The sequence below is a fragment of the Cervus elaphus genome, chromosome 13 (genome assembly GCF_910594005.1).
Source record: "Cervus elaphus chromosome 13, mCerEla1.1, whole genome shotgun sequence".
NCBI classification, from domain to species: Eukaryota; Metazoa; Chordata; class Mammalia; order Artiodactyla; family Cervidae; genus Cervus; species Cervus elaphus.
In genome coordinates, this window is record NC_057827.1 from 25,567,157 (window position 1) to 25,588,620 (window position 21,464).

At 42.5% G+C, this 21,464-nt stretch overlaps 1 protein-coding gene across 1 annotated transcript in view; it reads right to left on the reverse strand.

Moving 5' to 3' along the window:
• Positions 1-2,184: 2,184 nt before the first annotated feature.
• IQGAP1 (IQ motif containing GTPase activating protein 1) overlaps positions 2,185-21,464 on the reverse strand; it is a 100,529-nt gene continuing 81,249 nt past the window's right edge. The window contains exons 27-38 of the mRNA XM_043922676.1: positions 20,195-20,335; positions 20,019-20,103; positions 18,452-18,684; positions 17,506-17,638; positions 16,404-16,506; positions 15,432-15,567; positions 14,951-15,038; positions 12,709-12,921; positions 11,803-11,969; positions 9,540-9,662; positions 6,854-6,962; positions 2,185-4,465 (exon numbers count right to left, since the gene is read on the reverse strand). Coding sequence (XP_043778611.1) covers positions 4,352-4,465; positions 6,854-6,962; positions 9,540-9,662; positions 11,803-11,969; positions 12,709-12,921; positions 14,951-15,038; positions 15,432-15,567; positions 16,404-16,506; positions 17,506-17,638; positions 18,452-18,684; positions 20,019-20,103; positions 20,195-20,335 — 1,645 coding nt within the window. The 3' untranslated portion in view covers positions 2,185-4,351. The remainder of the gene's footprint in view (positions 4,466-6,853; positions 6,963-9,539; positions 9,663-11,802; positions 11,970-12,708; positions 12,922-14,950; positions 15,039-15,431; positions 15,568-16,403; positions 16,507-17,505; positions 17,639-18,451; positions 18,685-20,018; positions 20,104-20,194; positions 20,336-21,464) is intronic.

Here is a 21,464-nt window from a genome sequence, read left to right on the forward strand (position 1 = left end):
TAAGTTTTTTATTATTTAATCTACTCACTTTTTATGTGGCTCATTTTAAAGTCTTTATTGAATTTGTCACAAGATTACTTCTGTTTCATGTTTTGTCTTTTTTGGCTGCTAGGTATGTGGGATGTGAGCTCCCCACCAGAGATTGAAACTGCATCCCCTGCACTAGAAGCCAGTCTTCACCACTGACTGCCAGGGAAGTCCCTAGCCATAAGCTTTTACACCTGCACTTTAAGAACTTTCATTTATTTCATTAAGAGGTGCATTTCAAATATCTTTTACAATTTTTTGTCAAGACAATACATTAGGTGATTTTGATTAAAGATGCACTAACAATAATTATAATGCAAAGTATTTTTCTGGATCGTTAAGAGCCTTATGGTCACAGGCAATAAAATACTTTAATTTTTTTCACAAATAACAATGACAGGATGGTCAAAAGTAAGACTTATGCTTTAAAAGATAACATTAGAATAAAATTCTAAGGGAAGTGGAGTAGAAACATGAGTTTAAAGAGGAAAAAAAGATGTCAACTTTCCAATCGACAAAGGGCTTTGTCCATGTGCCTTTAATTTTTATTGGATTAGAGTTGCTTTATAATGCAGTCAGTTTCCACTGTACACAAAGTGAATCAGCCACACGTACACACACACCCCCTCTTTTTTGGACTCCTTCCCGTCTAGGTCTCCACGGAGCACCGAGTAGTTCCCTGCGCTGACAGCAGGTTCTCATTAGTTACCTAATTTACACATAGTAGTGTAGATACACAGTCCCAATCTCCCCATTCATCCTACCCCGCTTCGTGAGCCTTTAAAAACAGGCAGTCCCATTGCTTCCTGCAATTAATAATAATAAAGTACAAGTATTAAAAAATAAAATAGAATTAGGGGTTTCCATTGGGTCCCTTTAAGAGTGAGGTTATTTTTAACTGGAAATTCACAATATGTTGGCAAGTATACACTTTACAGGGCTTCCCTGGTGGTTCAGAGGTTAAAGCATCTGCCTGCAATGCAGGAGACTGGGGTTCGATCCCTGGGTCAGGAAGATCCCCTGGAGAAGGAAATGGCAACCCACTCCAGTATTCTTGCCTGGAGGGTCCCATGGACAGAGGAGCCTGGTAGGCTACAGTCCACGGGGTCGCAAAGAGTTGGACACGACTGAGCAACTTCACTTTCATACACTTTACCACCTTTTTAAAAAATTGTATTTATTTTTGGCTGTGCTGGGTCTTCATTGCTGGGTAGGCTTTTCTCCAGTTGCAGCAAGCGGGGGCTACTCTCTAGGCAGGGGCTTCTCACTGCGGTGCCTTCTCTGGTGGAGCACAAGCTCTGGAGCATAAACTCAGTAGTTGTGGCACACGGGCTTAGATGCCCCACGGCAAGTGGATCTTCCCAGACCAGCGATTGAACCTTAGTCTCCTGCATTGGCACATGGATTCTTTACTACTGAGCCACCAGGGAATACCCTATATTTGTATTTTTAAGTACGGCTGCCCCCTGGGGTCTTATTTAAAAGGCAGCCATTTCCCTCCCTTTTGCTGCTGTTTACTTTTTCCATGTCCAATGTCCCGTAGTCTTTTCTGGTGATTTGTACATAATGGAGAAGTCCCCTGAGGGACATACTGTGACCTAGAGTGCTACTGTCATAAAACATTTAATGCTACTGTAATTGGAAACTTCCAGCCACTTGCTGATCAGAACTGACATTGAAATGTCCACCAATAATGATTAAAGAAAAACTCGATGATTTTTAAAAAAATATTTGTTTAGGCTATGTTGGGTCTTAGTTGCATTCATGGACCCTTAGTTGTGGCGCGTGGGAGCTGACCAGGGGTCTGAACCGGTGCCCCCTGCATTGGGAGAGCAGAGTCTTAACCACTGGACCACCAGGGAGCTCCCTGGATGGTTTTTTCACTTTAAAAAAGAACTAACTGACATTATGCTGGTTCTCCACCTTGCCACACCCCCAGTTCTTTTTATGCTAAGGCTACTTAAAGCATTTTATATTTAAAAAGGCTAAACTCACAAGTTAAAAAAATCTCTTTGAGATAGCTGATTTGTGTTTGTTCCTTTAAAAAGACTATGAAGGGGTTGTTTTCTGTTGTGGCTTTCAATGATTAAACTTCACTCTAATTAACACGGTTTTGCAGGAACTGCTAACAATGAGACTGAGGAAAATCAACACAAAAACAAATGAATGACCTTTTATTTCACACAGAGATACAGAGGCAATTGTGTGGGGCAATGATCTGACAGGCAGTCCAAATTCTGGGAGGAGGAAATACATGGTCAATGTCATGATGGCTGGTTGAAGAGAAGGTCAAAGAAGGAAAAAAGTTGAGACAGAGACTGCTATGGCTAATAAATTAAAATTAAAAAGAGTTACTAAGTGTCAATGCCATGACTTGAATTTGTCTGGGCATCCTCAATGCTGTGAACACCATAATTATGCATGGTTACCATCAAAATTACCATTTCGAGGTGTAGTTTGTGGCAATCATTGAAACATCATATTTCATTAAAGAGTTGTGAACTTTACTTATTGTCTGTCATGGACGTGGCCTTTGGAGCCCAACATGAATTTGGGTTGGATATTATCTTTTAAGGTAAAACGGTTGACATTTTGGTTGGTCCCAGTTTCTGAGGCGATGCCACATAGAGTGGCATCTTCTTTTAATCTGAGGGAAATATTTACTAAAAAAATTGTCTTGAGAAACACAAGAAATGAGGTCAAGGTGGTGAAGACTCTTTCCCTAACACTCCACACCTCACCTCTTCACCTGTCTGTGGGCTGCCTGGAGTGTGCAGACCCGTATGGCTGCACCCGTGGACCTGACTCAGTAAACAGTCTATCATGAAAAACACACTTCCAGCACTTTACATCTGTAACCGGGATGCGTCACATGATTTGTTATCAATGAAAACAGTTTATTGGCTTTAAATATACATCAGTAAATTTTTAACTGTTAGTTTTATGATAAAAGAACACTGAACCAAAACATCAGAGGAAAGGAGGCTCAGTAGCGTGATTTCAATATATTTTCCTGGATAAAAAGACTGTTTTTAAAAAGTACATGACTTTTAATCTAAGAATGAAAGCTCCATGAGCTCAATGCTTAGCACTGAATTGTTTGTGACTAAATTTAAAAAACAGAGTTCATAAAATAAAGGCATAGTGTGGGCAGCAAGAAAAAAGACAAAAAAAAGGCGGGGTGGGGAACCAGATTTTAATATCACGTGTAACATCGCTTGGCTGCTTTTGTTTGGTTTTGTTTCAGTCTGTTTAAGGCAGGATAATCTCTCTGCAACTCTGCAGATAAACCCTAGTGTTTTAGCTATAAAAAAGTTTTAAGAGTTCAGATATACAGATAAGCCAATTAAAAAAAAAAAAACCCAAACCCTTTTCTTACAGTATTCTAAAGACTTTGAAGCATTATATAAATCTTTAAAATTCCTATCACCCCCATTTTAAGAAATAAATCTACACTTTCATAAGGCACTCTTAAGATACAAAACAGTTTTGGAAACAGTTACATTCTACGCTAGGGATAACCCATTCCTTTGCCATAGGGATGGAGTGGATCGTTTGCCTGAAACTAGTCAATCTTTGCACCAACAGAAACAAGCAAGTGTTCAGACCATTCTGAATTTACCTAAATAGCTTAATTTTAACAGTGGGACTCTCCCATCCACTGACGAGAACTGCCCAAATTTAATGGTGAAATTTAAAAACAACATCCTTCTCTTTCTAGAAAATGCTTCCTTTGAACACAGAACAGTGACTTCTATTAGCTTCCGCCCATAAGGGAAGACAGAATGGAAGACAACCAAAGCCTCCCCATATCCTTCAATTTTACTGATGGAACAGAAATATAAAGGAACTTCACTTTTAAGTGACAACCAATAACTATGGATAACCTAACATTTTAACTGTGTGTCTTCTAAGTATGCACGTTATTGGGCTAATGGCTTCCACTTCTAAACAGCAAGTATTCAAATCCCACCGTCCCTATCGCTAATAGAAACAAACACCAAAGCTTACAATATAGTAATGCAACCTCTAAGACTGTAACAACATGAGAGATTTCAGGAGAATTCCCACTCTTCCTTAACAGAAGAGAACAAAGGAACAAGATGGGTCAGACTGGGCCTGAAATACAATTTCACTATGAAGAAAGGACGACCAATGTCCCTGTTGAGTGGGAGGAGTTAAACTTGTGGAGTTGGGGGCGATATTAGACTGAGGCAATGGTATGGGCTGGGTCTTTGTTTTGGAGAAATAAAGAAGGACCTCCAGAAAGGCGGCCACCGGGCACTTCTTTCTTTATCCTTCTGAGCTGGAAGCAAATGCTCTGTTACTTCTCGTAGAACTTCTTGTTGAGAAGGAAGATGAGGAGGTTGACGTTGACTTTAGCTCTGTCAAATAATTTCATGACGGCGACTCCTTCATATTGTAGCTGCAGCAGGTCCTGTTCAAAAAAACATTCTGATGGTTAATCAAGTCCGTGGGACAAGAAAAGGAGAGACACGAGTAGGGAGGAATCTGGAAGGGATGTGGCGTGCCTTGTGCGCCAGATGTGAGCTGGAGTGAGACACAAGTGCCCAGCTATGGACCTGCCTGCTGCGGCCCAGTTCGTCTAAGTGATGTATCGCCTGGAGAAGGTGACAGCGTTTCAATCCATGATGAGACATAATAACCACTGAACACAAGATAAGGCCAGTAATGTCATCTCAACACCATCTACTAGAGTCTTCATTTCCTTTTCAAATGACAGATCTTTCCTATCCTGAACACGACGGGGAAGAGAGGACTAAATGTTTTTTACATTTACTATATGTTCCTCAATGTAGAAGCGTGTTATACGATGTCTGTTTAAGTCCTGTCAGAAATCCTACCAGGGGTGATTATTTCAGATTTAAAGATGAGGCTACTGAGGCTGGGGGATGTTAAATGACCCGCCTGACAGGACAGAGCTGGACATGGTGAATCTGGATCTGACAGCTAAGCCCCGTTTCCATACTACCCTCCACTGTCCGAAACAAACTGAGGAAATCAGAGTGGTCCCACACCCAAACTTTAGAAGAGCGGTGGTGAAAAAGCAGGAATCAAAGGGCCTAAAGGCAGGACTTCTCAGTGGTCCAGTGGTTAAAACTTCACCTTCCAAAGCAGGGGGTGTGGGTTCGATCCCTGGGTGGGGTAGGGTGGGGTGGGGGGGGACTAAGAACCCACATGCCACAGGGCCAAAAAAAAAACCAAAAAACATAAAAACAATACTGTAACAAATTCAATAAAGATTGCAAGAAAAAAATCTTTAAAAAAGACAGGGGCTTGAAGGGATTCCAAAAGTTCAACCAATTCATCTTTTGGAAAAATCTTAGCGGCTCCAGGTGTACAAGGACCCTGGTGCATCACCTGAACTGTAACATCTTGCACCTGGCGGTCATTCCATATAATGGCTCTGTGCATGGAGTGATACACTGAGGCAGAATGGGCAGCCTACACAAATTTGGTGAAACTGAGGGAATAAGAGGCTCTTTTTTGTGCAAGGACTTGAGTTAGCTACATGCATCATAAAATCATTTCACATCTGTACAGTTAACATGTTTTGAGGATCTACTGGTCATTGAGAAGGAGACAGAGAAATACTACCTGTCCTTAAGGAGTCTGCAGTTTGGAAGTCGAGAGGAAAGTAAAGTTGATTCCTGTAGTGAACAGGGGCTGGCTCTATAGGCTACGGAGGTGAAGTAGGAACTGACTGTGGTGTGGCTGGTGGGGCAAGTTTTAGGTGTGGTAACGACATGAAAGTCCTCAATAAATGACAGAGGAAGAAAGTGGGGGAAAACTCCCAATGAAGGGAGAGCGACATGTGTAAGAGCTCGAATTTCCTTTCAGGGAAAGGGCCCTGCCCAGCCTAACGGGGTGCAGCCATTTGAGAAATATAAGCTGGGTACCAACCACAAAGCACTGTGTTCACAGAACTAATGGAAGCTGGACATTACCTAGGAGTCCTCTCAACACCCTTATATTTTTTAATGTAAAAAAAAAAGAGAGAGATGTTTCAAAATAAAAGTTAGGGACAGTTATGTTACAATATGATTCACTGCAGAATTCTTCTTGACTTTAAAAGGGGATTCAGAGGGGAATTCCCTGGTGTTCCAGTAGTTAGGACTTGGTGCTTTATTGCCCAGGGCCTGGGTTCAATTCCTGGTGGGGTAACTAAGATCCCAAAGCCGTGTGGTATGGCTAAAAAAGTCATATTGCATAACAGCTTCAGACTGGAAACCCAGGCCTGTCATTTACTCTTTTCATTCTGATGTAACTCACGCTGTTTGTCTGCTCTTTGTTCTGTGATCCCTATTTATTAACTTAGATTCAATAAAAAGTTGCTTTCTCTCAAAAAAAAAAAAAGTTCCCAAAATATAAACAAAGTGAGATTCAGTGTACAAAGATGCAACTTGCACATATCTTGTCAGCAGCATACCTTTAAACCTCCTATATCAAATCAAAATGAGAGGGGGAAAAAAAAAGATTTCAAGCTACTGAAAAAGTTCATGATTTTGTACTGTCGAGATCTGTACCTAAACATTTTATTCACAACCAAGGTGTCAGTTCAATTTAGTGGCAACCCTAAGTGGAAGCTTCAGGTATGCTTGCTGAAGACTTATACGTCTGCAAAAGCTCACTAGCCCAAACAGTCTGCAAAAGCTTGCTAGCCCACACAGACCAAATCTGACACTCAGAACTCAGCTCACTGCCAAGTGTGGGCTGCTTTCCTCACCTGGGTCTGCTTTCTCCCCTGACAAGAACACAACTGTCTCACACCCAGAGCCATCAGTTTTACCTGGTGCAGACCTACCTGATAATGTAACATAAATGTCTCCATCTGAACTCCCATGAACTTGGCCTTTACTTCAAAGTCTCCAACTTCTTCTGTTGGACTGATTTCAAAGATGACGTTTTTAAACCTGTTTGAAACAAAACATCACAAGGATTTGATTTTTGTGTTCTCATATAAAAATATTCTGTGAAGTCTGGAAAGGAGATGAGCTCAATGTTCAGCAGTGAAAAGTGTGAGAAAATAAAGGTGCGAAGTACTATCGCAGGTGGGGATGTGTGTGATACTGATGCTGTAATTTCCATCTGCTTTGGGATCTGGAGAGAGTGGCAACCTCTCCTGCGAGAACGTGGCTCCTACTGAGAGGAACCGCTGAGGAAGGACACAGTGACCTATGAAGGGATGACATCAGGACTCCTCCTGGCCTTCCGTGTGGCCACTTCTGAAGCGTGATAGTGGAAGGAGAATGAAGAGGAAATGGGGCCAGGAGGAGGAGGAGAAGACAGATGTCTGAATACAAGCATGTCTGAGGACTGGAAACGATACATAAACAAAGCAGGGGTCAGGACCAAAAGAACCAAGACAGGAGGTGTTCTGGAAGGAGTAGGTGCTATGGATATAAATGGAGTGAGTATTACCAAAGATAAACTGTTATTACTGAAAATATTTAAGGTACCACTCAGTCTCAACATGTTACATGTCCAGGAGTTTATGCATCAGAAAGTGGGAGCAAGCTGTTCTCTAGGTGATCAAAGTGTGTCACCCCAGATTTCCAAAACTCAACTATGAAGCAAACTGATCTATTATAAGCAGAGCTGAGAACCATGGAGGATGCAAAAGAGGTCACCGAGAAGCTAGATGAGAGGTTACAGAGTCCACAGTCTAAAACACATGCATTTTACTCAACAGGAGACTCTCACAGGTTTTATAAAGATATTATTTTACGTAATAAATAATTTTATTTTAACTGGATTGGTTTGTCATCTGGTTTCTAAGTCGGCGGTAGCAAATTATTAAATAATGATAGGCACCTGAACAATAACAGGAAATAACGACAAAAAAAGAAGGGAATAAATAATAAATTATAAAAAAGGGTTGAAAAATGCATAAAGTGCTAATCTAAAAAAAAAATAAACCCAAAATACCAAGGTGCTCAAATGAAAAAATAATCAAAGAAAACATAGAGAATAAGCCATGTTTAAATACATACACACACACACCCCCCAAAAACCTCAACTAGAATTCTACAAAATGCAAAATTTAAAAGTGCTACCTTTTTTATCTATTAAGTCAAAAATATCAAAAACTGCTTTGTTATTCAATGACGGTAAAGAATTATTGAGGTAAGAAAGCACTTTGAAACACATTTCAGACATGGTTAGAAAATATTTTGTAATATTAATACACGAGTTAAAAAATTTGTTTCCACTACTATGGAAAATAGTATGACAGTTCCTAAAAAAATTAAAAATAGACTTTTTCACATGACCCAGTAATTTCACTTACAGGTACACAGAAAGCAGGGTCTCAAGAGATATTTGTACTCCCATGTTTACTGCAACATCATTCACAACAGCAAAAAGATGGAAGCAACCCAATGTCCATCAATGGACGAACGGATAAGCAAAATGTGGCTCACATATACAGTGAAAAGCCTAAAAAGGACTCAGGCCTAAAAAGGAAGAAAACCTGTCACAGGTTACAACCTGCATGAACCCTGAGGACATCATGCTAACTGAAGAAAGTCAGACACAAAAAACAAGTATTATATTATTCTGCTGTATGAGGCAACTAGGAGTCAGATTCATAGAATCAGAGAGGAGACTGGCTGGTTTCCCAGGGCTGGGGGAAATGGGAAACGGGAGTTGTTGTTTAATGGGTACAGTTTCAGTTTTGTAAGATGAAAAGGTTCTGGAGATGGGCTGCACAACAATGTGAACGTACCTAACACTACTGAACTGTACACTTAAAAGTAGTTAAGAGGGACCTCCCTGGTGGTCCAGTGGCTAAGACTCCAACTTCCAATGCACAGAGCGTGAATTCGATCCCTGGTTGGGGAACTAAGATCGCACATGCCTCACAGTGTGGCCAAAAAACTAACTACTTAAAAAAAATAGTTAAGATGGTAAATTTTATGTTTTGTGTTTTTCACAATAAAAAAAATTATACACTGATCAGAAATTGCAATTTTAGGCATCTATCATAAAATAAATAATCAAAGGTAGAATCAAAGATTACATTATAAAGGTATTATTACATGTGGAATATTGTAAAAAGTAAAATCAATTTAAAATATTCTACAATATGTAAATGGTTAAATTAAAACTAGTTATTAAAAATTATATGGTCATTCAAACTATGTGAAAAATGCTCACAACATGTAATAAGGAAAAAGCTGGATACATGACTATAAACAGTATCATTCCAATTTAAGTTAAAAAAAAAAGTAGTAAAGTGAGTGAATAATCTTTATGTGAATAGAGGCATATAGGGAAAAGATACAAATACATTCCCTTCTATGAAAGACAAATTAACTCTGGGTATTAGGCCAAATCCTGCATATAACTGATTAATTAATCAATTACAAACACATGTAAAATATAATAATGATTATCCAGATAAGAGAAAGTCAATAAGATAAAGCTATGACAAACACAGAAACAAAAATAATCAATATATAAAATAAAGTTAAACAGTAAATACTCACTGATTCACTTGCAGGTCCTCAATTTCCAAAAGAACTCCTTTTTCATGTAGTCTTGCTGCCGTGTATTTTAGAGAGATCTTTTTGCTTTTCTTCCCTTTCATTTCCCTAGGCTTTTTGGAGACCCTGTAAAGACCACATTATGTCACTTTCTATAAGTTACTATCTACTACGAATCTCTGTTGGTCACTCAAGGATATGAGGTTGGAAAACAAACTTCCCATATGCAAGCATAAGTAACAAACCAATTCTAAAATGGCAAATGAATGCTAGGATTTCTACTTCAGGGAACTATACTGAAGGGAACCCCACAGGAGTCACTCTTAGCCTCCTGGCTGTGCAGAGAAAAAATAAAAATACCTTAGAATGTGTAATTTTTAAAAGAGTTTAAGTCAGCATAGCAACACAGAGAAATGGGAACAAGGTAAAAGAAACAGATGTTAGCAGGCCACTGGGATAATCAAGGCACGAAGCGGTAAGAAAAGTAAGCTAGGGAGGAACTGAGATGAATGAGAACTGGATCTGGGACTCTCAAGGGAGGGCTCTCAAGAAATGGGGCAGAAAAGTTGGTAATTGGATAAAAGGTAATAACCCCTGCAGCTGGCAACTGAAGTACCTACCAAAATCACAACTGCATAAAATTTTAAAGCTGGCAATTATATTTCTAGAAATTTATCTTAAAAAAATATGCCTACATCTGCAAAATGACATATGTACAAGAAGCTCTTTGTTGCAGAATTTTTTATAATAAGTAACGAGACAATGTCAATGTCTATCGATGGAGAACTGACTCAGCAGTTACTTTATCTCTACAACAGCATTAAAAAGGAAATGAGGACCTAGCCCCGTCTGCCTAGAAGGCCTGAAACAATAATGGCTCTGGCAATGAGCACATCTAGTCCCTAGATTTAGGTTTCTAAATACCATCCTTCATTACAAGGAACGAGGGATGTTTGGAGAAATAGCTGATTCCAAGCCTGGGGAGGGGAGAATACAAACTGAACCAGAAACATCTTGTGTCACAGAAAGTCAAGAGGTGCTCAGAGAATGATGGGGACATTTCAAAGGACAAAGGCACCAACTACGTGAGCTCGGTTATGCGAACCTGATTTTCACCCCTTCATGTCGGCCCTGCCTCGCTTTGGGAAGTCTTCAGGGAGGGAGAGAAAAGGCATAGAGAGGGAGAGCAGGCTAGGGAGAGGGGAAGCTGATGGGCTACACACAGTGAATCTATTAATAGCCGAAAGGTATATGGGTGCTTGTGGTTCTGTTCATGGGATTTTTCTGGGGTTTGAAGAATCTCAAAATGAAAAGTTGGGAGTAAATAATAAACAGCCTTCTAGTAAGTAGAACCTGTGCTTAATCACTTCACCTTTCTGGATTTTCAATTTCCCTCCCTGAAAAATGGGCAGATTGATGGTTTGTAGCCAGCACCAAGGAGGCTGCATCAGCTCTTCCTTGGAAGCTGGGGAAAAATCATGGTCTGGGAGCCTGTGCTCAGGAAGTACTGAGGCCAGGGAATTGAACTGTTTATATTAATATTGTTCCTTAAGTGAGTTTTGAGGTGCATCCTGGTTTGGGGGCCACTAAAAGACCCTTTTACAAGGTTCTTTAATTTCCAGGGCCGAGAAGATATTTTGGAACACAGGATGTTTAGAAATAAGCATCCTTGAAACCCTCCACACATTATTTATTTACACCATACCATAACAAATGGAGGGCTTCCCAGGTGGCTCAGTGGTAAAGAATCTGCCTGCCAAAGCAGGAGATATGAGAGACTTGGGTTCAATCCCTGGGTCGGGAAAATCCCCTGGTGAAGGAAATGGCAACCCACTCCAGTATTCTTGCCTGGGAAATCCCATGCAAAGAGGAACCTGGTAGGCTACAGCCCATGGGGTCACAAAAGTCAGACACAACTGAAGTGACTTAGCACGCACGCACACATAACAAATGGAACTAGGAAATTACAAACGATTAGAAGCCAAACAAAGGACTAATGCAATAAACAGATCCAGTGTGTTGTCAGTAAAAATCTCCAATGTCACTCACTTCAGTTGCCTCTACTTCTTTTTCCCCTGACATTGATTCTTTATAAGAATACTCACTTGCGTGCTCGGGCCTGGTGCACTGGGAAGACCCAGAGGAATCGGGTGGAGAGGGAGGTGGGAGGGGGGATCGAGATGGGGAATACGTGTAAATCTATCAATGTATGACAAAACCCACTGAAAATAAATAAATAAAGGAAAAAAAAAAAAAGAATACTCACTTGCCCTTGCTGGCTAAGTTATCCAGGCAGGTCTTGATGTAGCTTTTATAGTAATCCACCTGCTCTCCATAAAAGGTGGCCTTAGAGTTCAGGGCAGCGTAGGTCTGCTGCAGCTTCACCAGCTCAGCCTTCCTCCTCTGTCGGTATCTCCGCTGATTCCGAATATCCTGAGACATAATTATTAAAATCACAAAAATAATGATGTCATGTGCTTCTGGAACCATTAACACTAGAAGCTGGCAGTGTTTAACTCGGCCTTGCTTGTTCTTCATAGGCAGCAGTTTCATGCTCAAAAATTAACAAAGAAATTCAGATCTCATCATTTTCCCCATTTCTATTTTCTAGAGGCAGGGAAAATGGGTTACTTTCACAGACCTCCAACAGTCTCAGAATCAACTGGCAAAGCGTGTTTAAACATCTTAAATATATTGTCAGGAGAGGGAGGAAAAAAATCATTTTAATATAACAAGTGCCAAGCTGCGAGGTGTGTGTGGTGTGCTTTAGTGCAACAGCAGAGGACGCATAAACTCCTTGGCCTGCACCACAGCCCCTTACTTGAGAAGACTCACACAAATCTAGGATGTGATGATCAATCTGAAGCGAATTTCTATTGCACAGTTATCACTGAAAAGAGCCAGAGGAATTCTTTAAGGCCAAAAGACAAACTGAGACACAGGAAACACTAATCAGGATGTTCTTCCTACTAATTTAGGCCATGGAATAAGCCATGGAAGGGCAGGCTAGGACCGCACGCTGGAAGGGTCAGAAGCGATTCCCGGGAGGAGAAGACCTGAATCGGCCCATGAACTAAAGGTGTGTTGTCACTGGAACAGCTCCCGTGTCCCCACAAGCCTCTGAGACGGCTTTCAACATGGCCAGGCCACTGTTGCCCCCTAAATGCCATACCCTGGCGATGTCATTGATCAGTTCCTGGTATCTGTTCTTTGGGTCCACGGTGCCAAGCTCTGTGAGCTTCTTCAAGCCTGACTGGATCTTCTCCTTCTTCTCCTGAAGACTGAGGTTGCTGTCTTCCTTTATGGTTTTGGACTTCTTCATCTTGTCTGGAGTTTTGGCATCACGGATGGCGCGTCTCTGCATGGCCCTCTGATGCTCTGCCTCCTATAGCAAGGAAGAGGATTTCATGAAAGGACCCACCCTCACCCACACCTGAGCCTGTACAGCCCACACACTCCATTCTAGAAACAGAGGGCAACAAGTTTATGCCCCCTGACCCACCCCAACAAACGCATGAAGCAGAGGCTGCCCTCCTTTCATCTGGAAGAGAAACATCTATGAAGCTAGAGGTTGGCGTCTTTTTTTTTCCTAATGTTGACCATTTAAAAAATCTTTACTGAATCTGTCACAATATCACTTTGGTTTTTTGACTGTGAGGCATGCGGGATCTTAGCTCCCTGACCAGGGATTGAACCTGCACCCTCTGTATTGGAAGGCAAGGTCTTAACAACTAGACTGTTAGAGAAGTCCCAAGATGCTGGCTTCTTTCCTGGACTCCAAGGTTTAATCAGGAGATTGAACTCTACTGCATACAAAATCCCTCACTTTTTCCCTATCACATGTGGGACATGGAAACCATTTACTTTTATTTGAAACCTGGTGTGATGAATGTTACAATCACACCAATGCAATGCCAGTGGCGGGTGAATGTTTTTTTTCCCCCACCTCATCACAGCTGGATCACCTTCAGGCCTGCCCTCTGCTTTCAAACGTGCTGCAAACGCCAGTGAAGAGACCCTTCTTATGTCTGGTATCTCTCCTAATCACCAACCAATGTCTGTCTGTTGTGTTCCCACCCAAGAAATGATCCACACCTGCTTTCCCCTTCTTTCAGCACTTTCCTCAACGTCTGGCTATCATCACCAGTTCTCATTACCATTCCTCTCACCCCAAATCCAGTGTCTTGTCGTAGCTATTGCCGTATTCATCTTCCCTGCACATCTTCCTTGCCTTAGCAAGGGCTGGTGCCGCCAAAGGACCCATGGTCCATCCTTTATGACTGTTCTCTCCCAAAACCTCAATGATCACCTCTATGCTGATAGATCCTAGCATATGGCTAAGGTTCTGGGACCCTATTTTGAACTGTTTGTACTGGGGATATTTATACTCAGAAAGGTCATAATTTTTCCCAACCTGGAGCAATTCCTTTCCTAATATTCCCTTTCATTCTAATGTCAAAACTACTGCTTATCATGTGATATAAAGAGCATGAACTGGAGTCAGACAGAACCAGATCCAAGTTTGGCTCTGCTACTGTAAGTGAATGACTGTGGGCAAGTTATTTAACCTCAAGGCGGTCTCAGTTTTGTCATCTGTGAAATGGGGAACCTTGGTTCAAGCCCCATACCTTCCTGATGCTTTGCTCCTCACTGGCCCCTTTCTTAATTTCTATTATTTTTGAGTCAAGATCATGGTGAATTTTCAGTGGTTTTCTAATTGTTTCAGTTTATATGTCACATGTATCCAACTGTATCATGAGTTCACATAACTCAGGAGCCATATTCTACTCTTCTCTCCTACCTACCAAGGCATTGAACAGAATTCTAAGTATAGGACTTCCTTGGTGGTCCAGTGGTTAAGAATCCACCTGCCAATGCAGAAGACATGAGTTCGATCCCTGGTCTGGGAAGATCCCACGTGCCTCCGGACAACTAGGCCCATGCTCCAGAACCACCGAAGCCCTCATGTCCTACAGCCTGTGCTCTGCAACAAGAGACGCCACTGCAATGAGAAGCCCATGCTCACTGCAAACAGAGAAAGCCCTCATACAGCGACGAAGACCCAGCACAGCCAAAAAATAAAATAATAAAATTTTAAAAAATTTTAGAAATACAATATTCAATAGATTGCTGGGCAGACTCACTGACTCCGTCTCAGGTTAAATTAAAGCACACACACAGACTGTATGCCAGTGCCAGTGAGCTCTGTGCCCTAGAAACATCGACCTCTGGATTTAGGGACCAACAGCTTTCTCAGGAAGCCCCGAGTGCTACCATCTGCCAGTCACACCCAGGCCCACCTCCCAGTGACCGCCTCTTACCATCTGTGTCCCCCCTTCTCAGCCCTGTCACACGCCCACCACAGGAGCGTCTATCCATCTAATTATGGTACACAATAAACCCCCAAACTTTACCTGTTCACTGGTGGCTGGTGTTTCTAGGATTTCAGTCAAGGTCTCTCCTGGCTGGAACCGGATGACATCCACAATTAAGCGTTTTGTGCTGAAAGGAGATTCGGGAGGCATCCAAACATTAGCACCTGCCCCACTTCCTCTTGAAGGGACCTCAGCAGGAGCAGAACAAATACCGCCTCCCAGAGTCCCACTGGGCAGCCCCCACACAGGTACGCGAAGCCCCAGGATTACTCATGCAGCTATGACAGAGTGGGTACTAAGGTCAGGATCTCAGAGATGCAAATTTGTTTCAGCATCTCATTAGCAAATAAGGCAGGTAAGTTCTGTGCCAAGTATAGTACGGGAGATGACCAGAACTGTATTGGGCTTAAATGGACAAGGTCATTTTAGGTATGAACAAGTGGACTCATTCAGCAAGACCAAGGGACAGGCGTGATCACTGGGTTAAAGTCACTCCACTCCTCCTCCTTTCAATCCTCACTTCAGTAAGATGGTCCGAGCATCCATTTCTGCATTCTCATCTCCAGGCACATCGAACTTATTGGTCAGTGTGAGAGACACTTCTGTCTTAGCCAGTGCCTCCTTATTTGGGTCATTCAAATTGCCAGCACCTTCTCCTAAAGTTTTGGAAGGGTAGGGAAAAAAAATCAATATAATAAAGAGAAAAGACATTGGAGAGTAGATGATAATTCAAATAAAAGAGAATGCAAGTTTAAGAAGATAGTTGAATCAGCCAATATGTACCTTGTGGCAAGGATACCCTTCAGTGAGAAAAAATATATTATGTCAAATGATTAAGACAAAGGATCCCTAATAAAATAATAAATGTTTGACAAATCATTTCAACACTGTAATATTTCTCTCTCAAAATACCCTGTTCATTTCCTTTATAGGACTTATCATTTCTAGTTATATGATTATATGTATTGTTCTTGCTGTTCAGTTGCTAAGTTGTGTCTGACTCGTTGTGACTCCATGGACTACAGCAGGCCAGGCCTCCCTGTCCCTCAACATCTCCCAGAGTTTGTCTAAGTTCATGTCCAATGAATTGGTGATGCCACCCAACCATCTCATCCTCAGATATGTATTACATCTGAGCATTTATAATATGCACTACATTTGAGTCCATTATCCACTGGACTTTATTTATTTATTTTTTTTTTAAATATTTATTTATTTGGCTGCAACAGGTCTTAGTTGTGGCATGCGGGATCTAGTTCCCTGACCAGGGATTGAACCCGTGCCCCCTGCATTGGGAGCGTGGAGTCTCAGCCACTGGACCACCAGGGAAGTCCCTCCACTGGACTTTAGTTCCTAACAGATGGGGACTGCACCTCACTTCTTCCCTGATGTGGATTTGGAGCACAAACAGCGTGGAGACAGAGGAGACAATCACAGCACTCCTGCCGTGCTCCCCATCTCCAGCTGCCAGGCAGTTAAGTCAGAGCCTCACCTATCAGGGACTCGATGGTGGGCACCTCGCCGAGGTCGTCCAGCAGCTCATGGATCGGATCGTTGTGCTCTGGGGCAATGGCATCCTGGTGGTCTAACAGGAGCTGCATCCACACATCCAGGGGTCAATTCCATTCACACACTCAACCCACCAGCCCCCAGCCCCACCCACAACACCTAACAGCACAAAAGAGGTTAGATAACAAAACTCCTGTGTTTTCAAGAACTGACGAGCTAATCCTCAACAGACTGACCCAAATAAACAACATGACACATAGAGCAACATGCTGGCCTGTGATGTATGAAGACGAAATACTGGTACTCTCTCAGTACCAGCTATAGAGGATTTAAATGCACCCTACAGAAGAAAGAACATGGGAGCTCACAGACTTCAATACCCAAGTCATCAATGTACTCTACAACCAGTTCAAATGACTCATACTCATGCTTTCATTTAAAGCTTCCAGTATATAATATCTTTTAATTCAGAGAAAAGTACATTAGATCAACATTATTATTAATTCAGGGCCATTCGCCAAATCCTACTTGGTGATGTCATCAAAAATGACAATCACTGAAATTTCATTTTACTTTCTCATTTCTTGTTCTATATGCCCCCAAAGGGGAAAAGGAATGAATTATAAAAATCTGAGGTGGGGAAAAAAAGAGCACCCAAAGGAAAGTCACTCGAAGGTAACACAGAGGAAAAAGCTGGTATCTTAGATCATGTTAGAAAAGTAACACAGAGGGCCAGCGTAAAAAGAAGGAGCAGTAAAAACAGTATTTTATCCAGTCACTATATCAGGGGTCACAACAGAAATTCTGAAGCCCACCCACGGGGCTTCTGATTCAGCTGGCCTGAGGTGGGGTTCTAGAAATTTCGTTTTTAATAACCAGCCCAGATGATATTGACGCAGGTGGCCTGGGGATCACTTCAAGAAAGTTAAGAAAAATAAGCAAAGGAAGATAAGAAACAAGGCAGATGTGATGTCAGTAAGATCAAAGGATGGGGAGGTATCTGGCATCCAGAGACAATGGACAGCAGCCAGAGAAGGCAATTAAGACAGAGCAATGGAATTATGTCATTGAAGAAGAATACTTACCGTGTGGGTGTTGATGATCTCGCCAATGGAGATGTAGATCACTGGCTTGGTAAGGGTCACTAAGTCGGAATACTCGTCCACATTAAATTTGTCCTGAAGCTCTGGGACATCACAAGCAGTTTGGAAAAACCGTCTGAAAATAAACACAGCAGTCAGGCCCCCACAAGTGCCATGCGTGTAAGAAGCTGACAAAGGAAGGACACCCCACAAACCCTTGGAGCGGTGAGTTCAAACAGAAGCCAGGCAAGACGGCTGACTTGAGAGAAACCGCAGCATGTCCATTGTGCTTGACAGCCCTGGGACATTGGTGCTCTTTCCACTTTATTTTGGTTCTGCCCACAAGAACCGCTCAACCATAATTTAAGACGGTTCTCAAACACCCATTGTTGTTAGTGGACCCAGCTCTCGAAGACAACGCCCTGAACTCACGACTGAATGACTAACTTATAAATACTGAAAGTGCGCGCCAATTCTTCTCTGATTACAAAGTAACATGTGCATGATGTAGATGTTATGTTTATGTTAAGTACTGTCTATTTCATAGGAACACATTTTACTTCTTAAAAATATTTTTTAAATATTATTTTTCATTTCTATTTTGGCTCTGTTGGGTCTTTGCTGCTGCTCACAGGCTTTCTCTCACTGCGGGGACATGGGCTTAGTTGCTCCACGGCATGTGAAATCTTTCTGGACTAGGGATCCAACCCATGTCCCCTGCGTTGGCAGGCGGATTCTCAATCACTGGACCACCAGGGAAGTCCAGGACACATTTTGATAGCTCGCACATGCTCCTCCTCATCATCTGGAGCTCAGAGTGCATCAGGCGTGTATCCTATGATACTGCGGTCCAGGGAATGCTGGGTGTGGTATTTAATCTCGTTTTTACCCTGAAGAGTTAGAAACATGCCCACAGAGTCTTTTAAGCACCTCATCCCTTTCCCCTTACCTGAATTTCTGGTAGGACTGGGAGAGGTATTCATTAATGATGCTCAAGTGAGCGTTATCTCCCAGGAACATCTTATTGGAAGCTGCATGCTGGAGCATCTTGGCAATGGACCCGAGATTGCGGCGTTGGTCTGTGGTGAGCTGGCCTCCTGCCGACAGGTCAATGATGTCAAAGGCATCGGGAGCAACAATGGCTGGATTCATGTATCGGTAGTAAAGCAAGTTGCCAATAATCTGGGAAAAGAGGAAAAAGAAATGGGTGTTAAAAGCCACTCCAACAAGTAAGCCACAAATGACTTTGCTAACAAAACCAGAAAATGTGGCCCTGTGAGGAAAAAAAAACAAACACTCTACACACTCATACACACCTTTTCTCAAGGCCTGAAACTAAAATGACCAAACATCCCTCGACTGGATGCAGAAAAAAAAGAAAATGAGAACAGAATTGAAAATCACTACAATGAAAGAACAGATTCAGAAGGTAAAAATGATAGACATAAAGTCTGTTATTGAGCATTTTAGGACATTCTTTGTCCACATATCACGGCAACAAATAAAGCCATGTCAGCCACATGTACTTTTCATTACCGTGCAGGGGGGCACTCATTCTAAGCAGCTAAAACAAATCCTTGAACACGACCTAGCGTCATCTGTCCAACCCCCACCATTCTCATGCTGCAGATGTCAAAGGCAGACAAGTTAATGCCTCTGAAATCAAAGCCACTCAACACATATCTCTTCTACGGAATTCAAGGACAGTCAAAGCATTTCCCTTAGAGTTTCATTCAGAAAAAAAGAAAATGAATTCACCTGAACAGAAAGTCTAGAATCGAGGCCTCACTGTAGGAAAGCAGAGAGCTAGGAGAGAAGAAAAAAGCGTTCAGATTAAGGAAAAAAAAAAAAGAGGGAGCATAGCTGAGTAAGAGAGTTATCAGCAACAGCCTTAGCGGAAACAACTGTGCTTGCTACCATTCACCTGGCCACCAGCAGAGGGAGCAATTCTTCAGCGAAAAGACAGGACTCAAAGAAATGTTAACTCAAGACAGAAAAATCCATCTTCTCTACTTGGTTGATAGCCATGTGCCATTCAAACAACATAGGAACTATACAGGATCTAAGAGAGGTATCATTTACTGTTTACAATCACTTTCAAAACCTCATGCTCAATGGCGAGCTACTGACAAAATCTATGTTAAGGTCCTTACTGCTAAAGGTCTAAGGAAGGGAATAGCTACCCACTCCAGTATTCTGGCCTAGAGAATTCCATGGACTGTATAATTCATGGGGTCGCAAAGAGTTGGACACGACTGAGAGACTTCCACCTTTCCTTTTCACTTTCAAGGTCAGGCTTAGTCCTGCAGAAGGAAATGGCAACCCGCTCCAGTATTCTTGCCTGGAGAATCCCAAGGACAGAGACCAGCAGGCCAGTCCATGGGTTCTCAAAGAGGCAGACACAACCAAGCGACTAAAACAAACAAAACGAAGGTCTAAGGCCAGGTGTGGTCTGGGCACTTTTCCTCCAAGGGCTAGTATCGGAAGGGAAAGAACGTGCCAGCTTTTGGTCTTACCTTCAGCAGCTCATCCTCACCAGCATCGGGGAACTTCTCATGTAAGGAGTCCTTCAGTACTTTGGCAATGAAGCGCATCCCGTAGCTGTGGGGTAGACAAAACTTGGTGAGAAGGACCGGGAGCTGGAGGCCACTGGTGCTGGGCTCTACCAGGGGCCACAGCGGGCGACACTCACGGGATTTTGTCCACGGAGCTGATGATGGCTGCCAGGAACTTGTCAGTCACGGCACGCATGTTCCGGATGGAGTTGTCTAGCCGCGTCCTGACTTCCTCGTGAGACAGGGCCTGCTCTGGGGTCACGTCATAGGGCAGTTTGCTGGGAAAGCAGAAATTACCCCCATGTATGTTAGACCATCACTTCATGGCAAATAGAAGGGGAAAAAGTAGAAGCAGTGACAGATTTTCCTTTCTTGGAGAAAGGTCCATCTAGTCAACGCTACAGTTCTTCCAGTAGTCATGTACGGATGTGAGAGTTGGACCCTAAAGAAGGCTGAGTGCCAAAAAACTGATGCTTTCTAACTGTGGTGTTGGAGCATATACTTGAAGAGTCCCTTGGACAGCAAGGAGATCCAACCAGTCCATCCTAAAGGAAATCAACCCTGAATATTCATTAGAAGGACTGATGCTGAAGCTCCAATACTTCAGCCATCTGATGCAAAGAGCCAACTCATTGGAAAAGACCGTGATGCTGGGAAAGATTGAGGGTAAGAGAAGAAGGGGGCAACAGAGGATGAGATAGTTGGATAGCATCACCGACTCAATGGACATGAGTTTAAGCAAACTCAGGGAGATAGTGGAGGACAGGAAAGCCTGGCATGCTGCAGTCCACGGGGTTGCAAAGAGTCAAACACAACTTAGCAAATGAATGACAACATGTTAGACCAACAGCCTGAGGCCAGGCTGTGTCTTTCATATGCAGAATGACCCCGAGAGACCAGGTAATTTTGTTATGTTCACAGAGCTGGTGAACGGTGGGGCCGGAACTGGGGCTCAGGTTTTCAGCTGTGAATCTGGAGCCTAGATCTATGTGCCAGGCACTGTGATGGGCATTTGGGATCAAAGCGTTAGAGACATGATAGCTTCTCGAGTTCCTCACGGTTTGTACGTGTGGGAGAGACACACACGTAACTATCTGTAAACACATCGTGCAACAATAAGAAGCTGACCGGAAGTCTTACAATGCCACAGAGAAGAGGCTTCTACTCAGATTGGAGGAATCAAGAAGACTTCCATGAGGAAGGAACGTATGAACTCAGAAAAATGGGAGAAAAAAAAGTCTTCTAGGAAAGAAGATCAAACACAAGGAGGGAAGAGGGAGGAGAAATGAGAACATTAAAATAAATAGAGGCCAGGTCATGGAGGGCCCTGTGTGTATTGCTAAGTCTGGACTTTCCCAGAAGCCAGGGAGAGCCATTTAAGGGACAGGAGATCTGAATTTTGAAGAT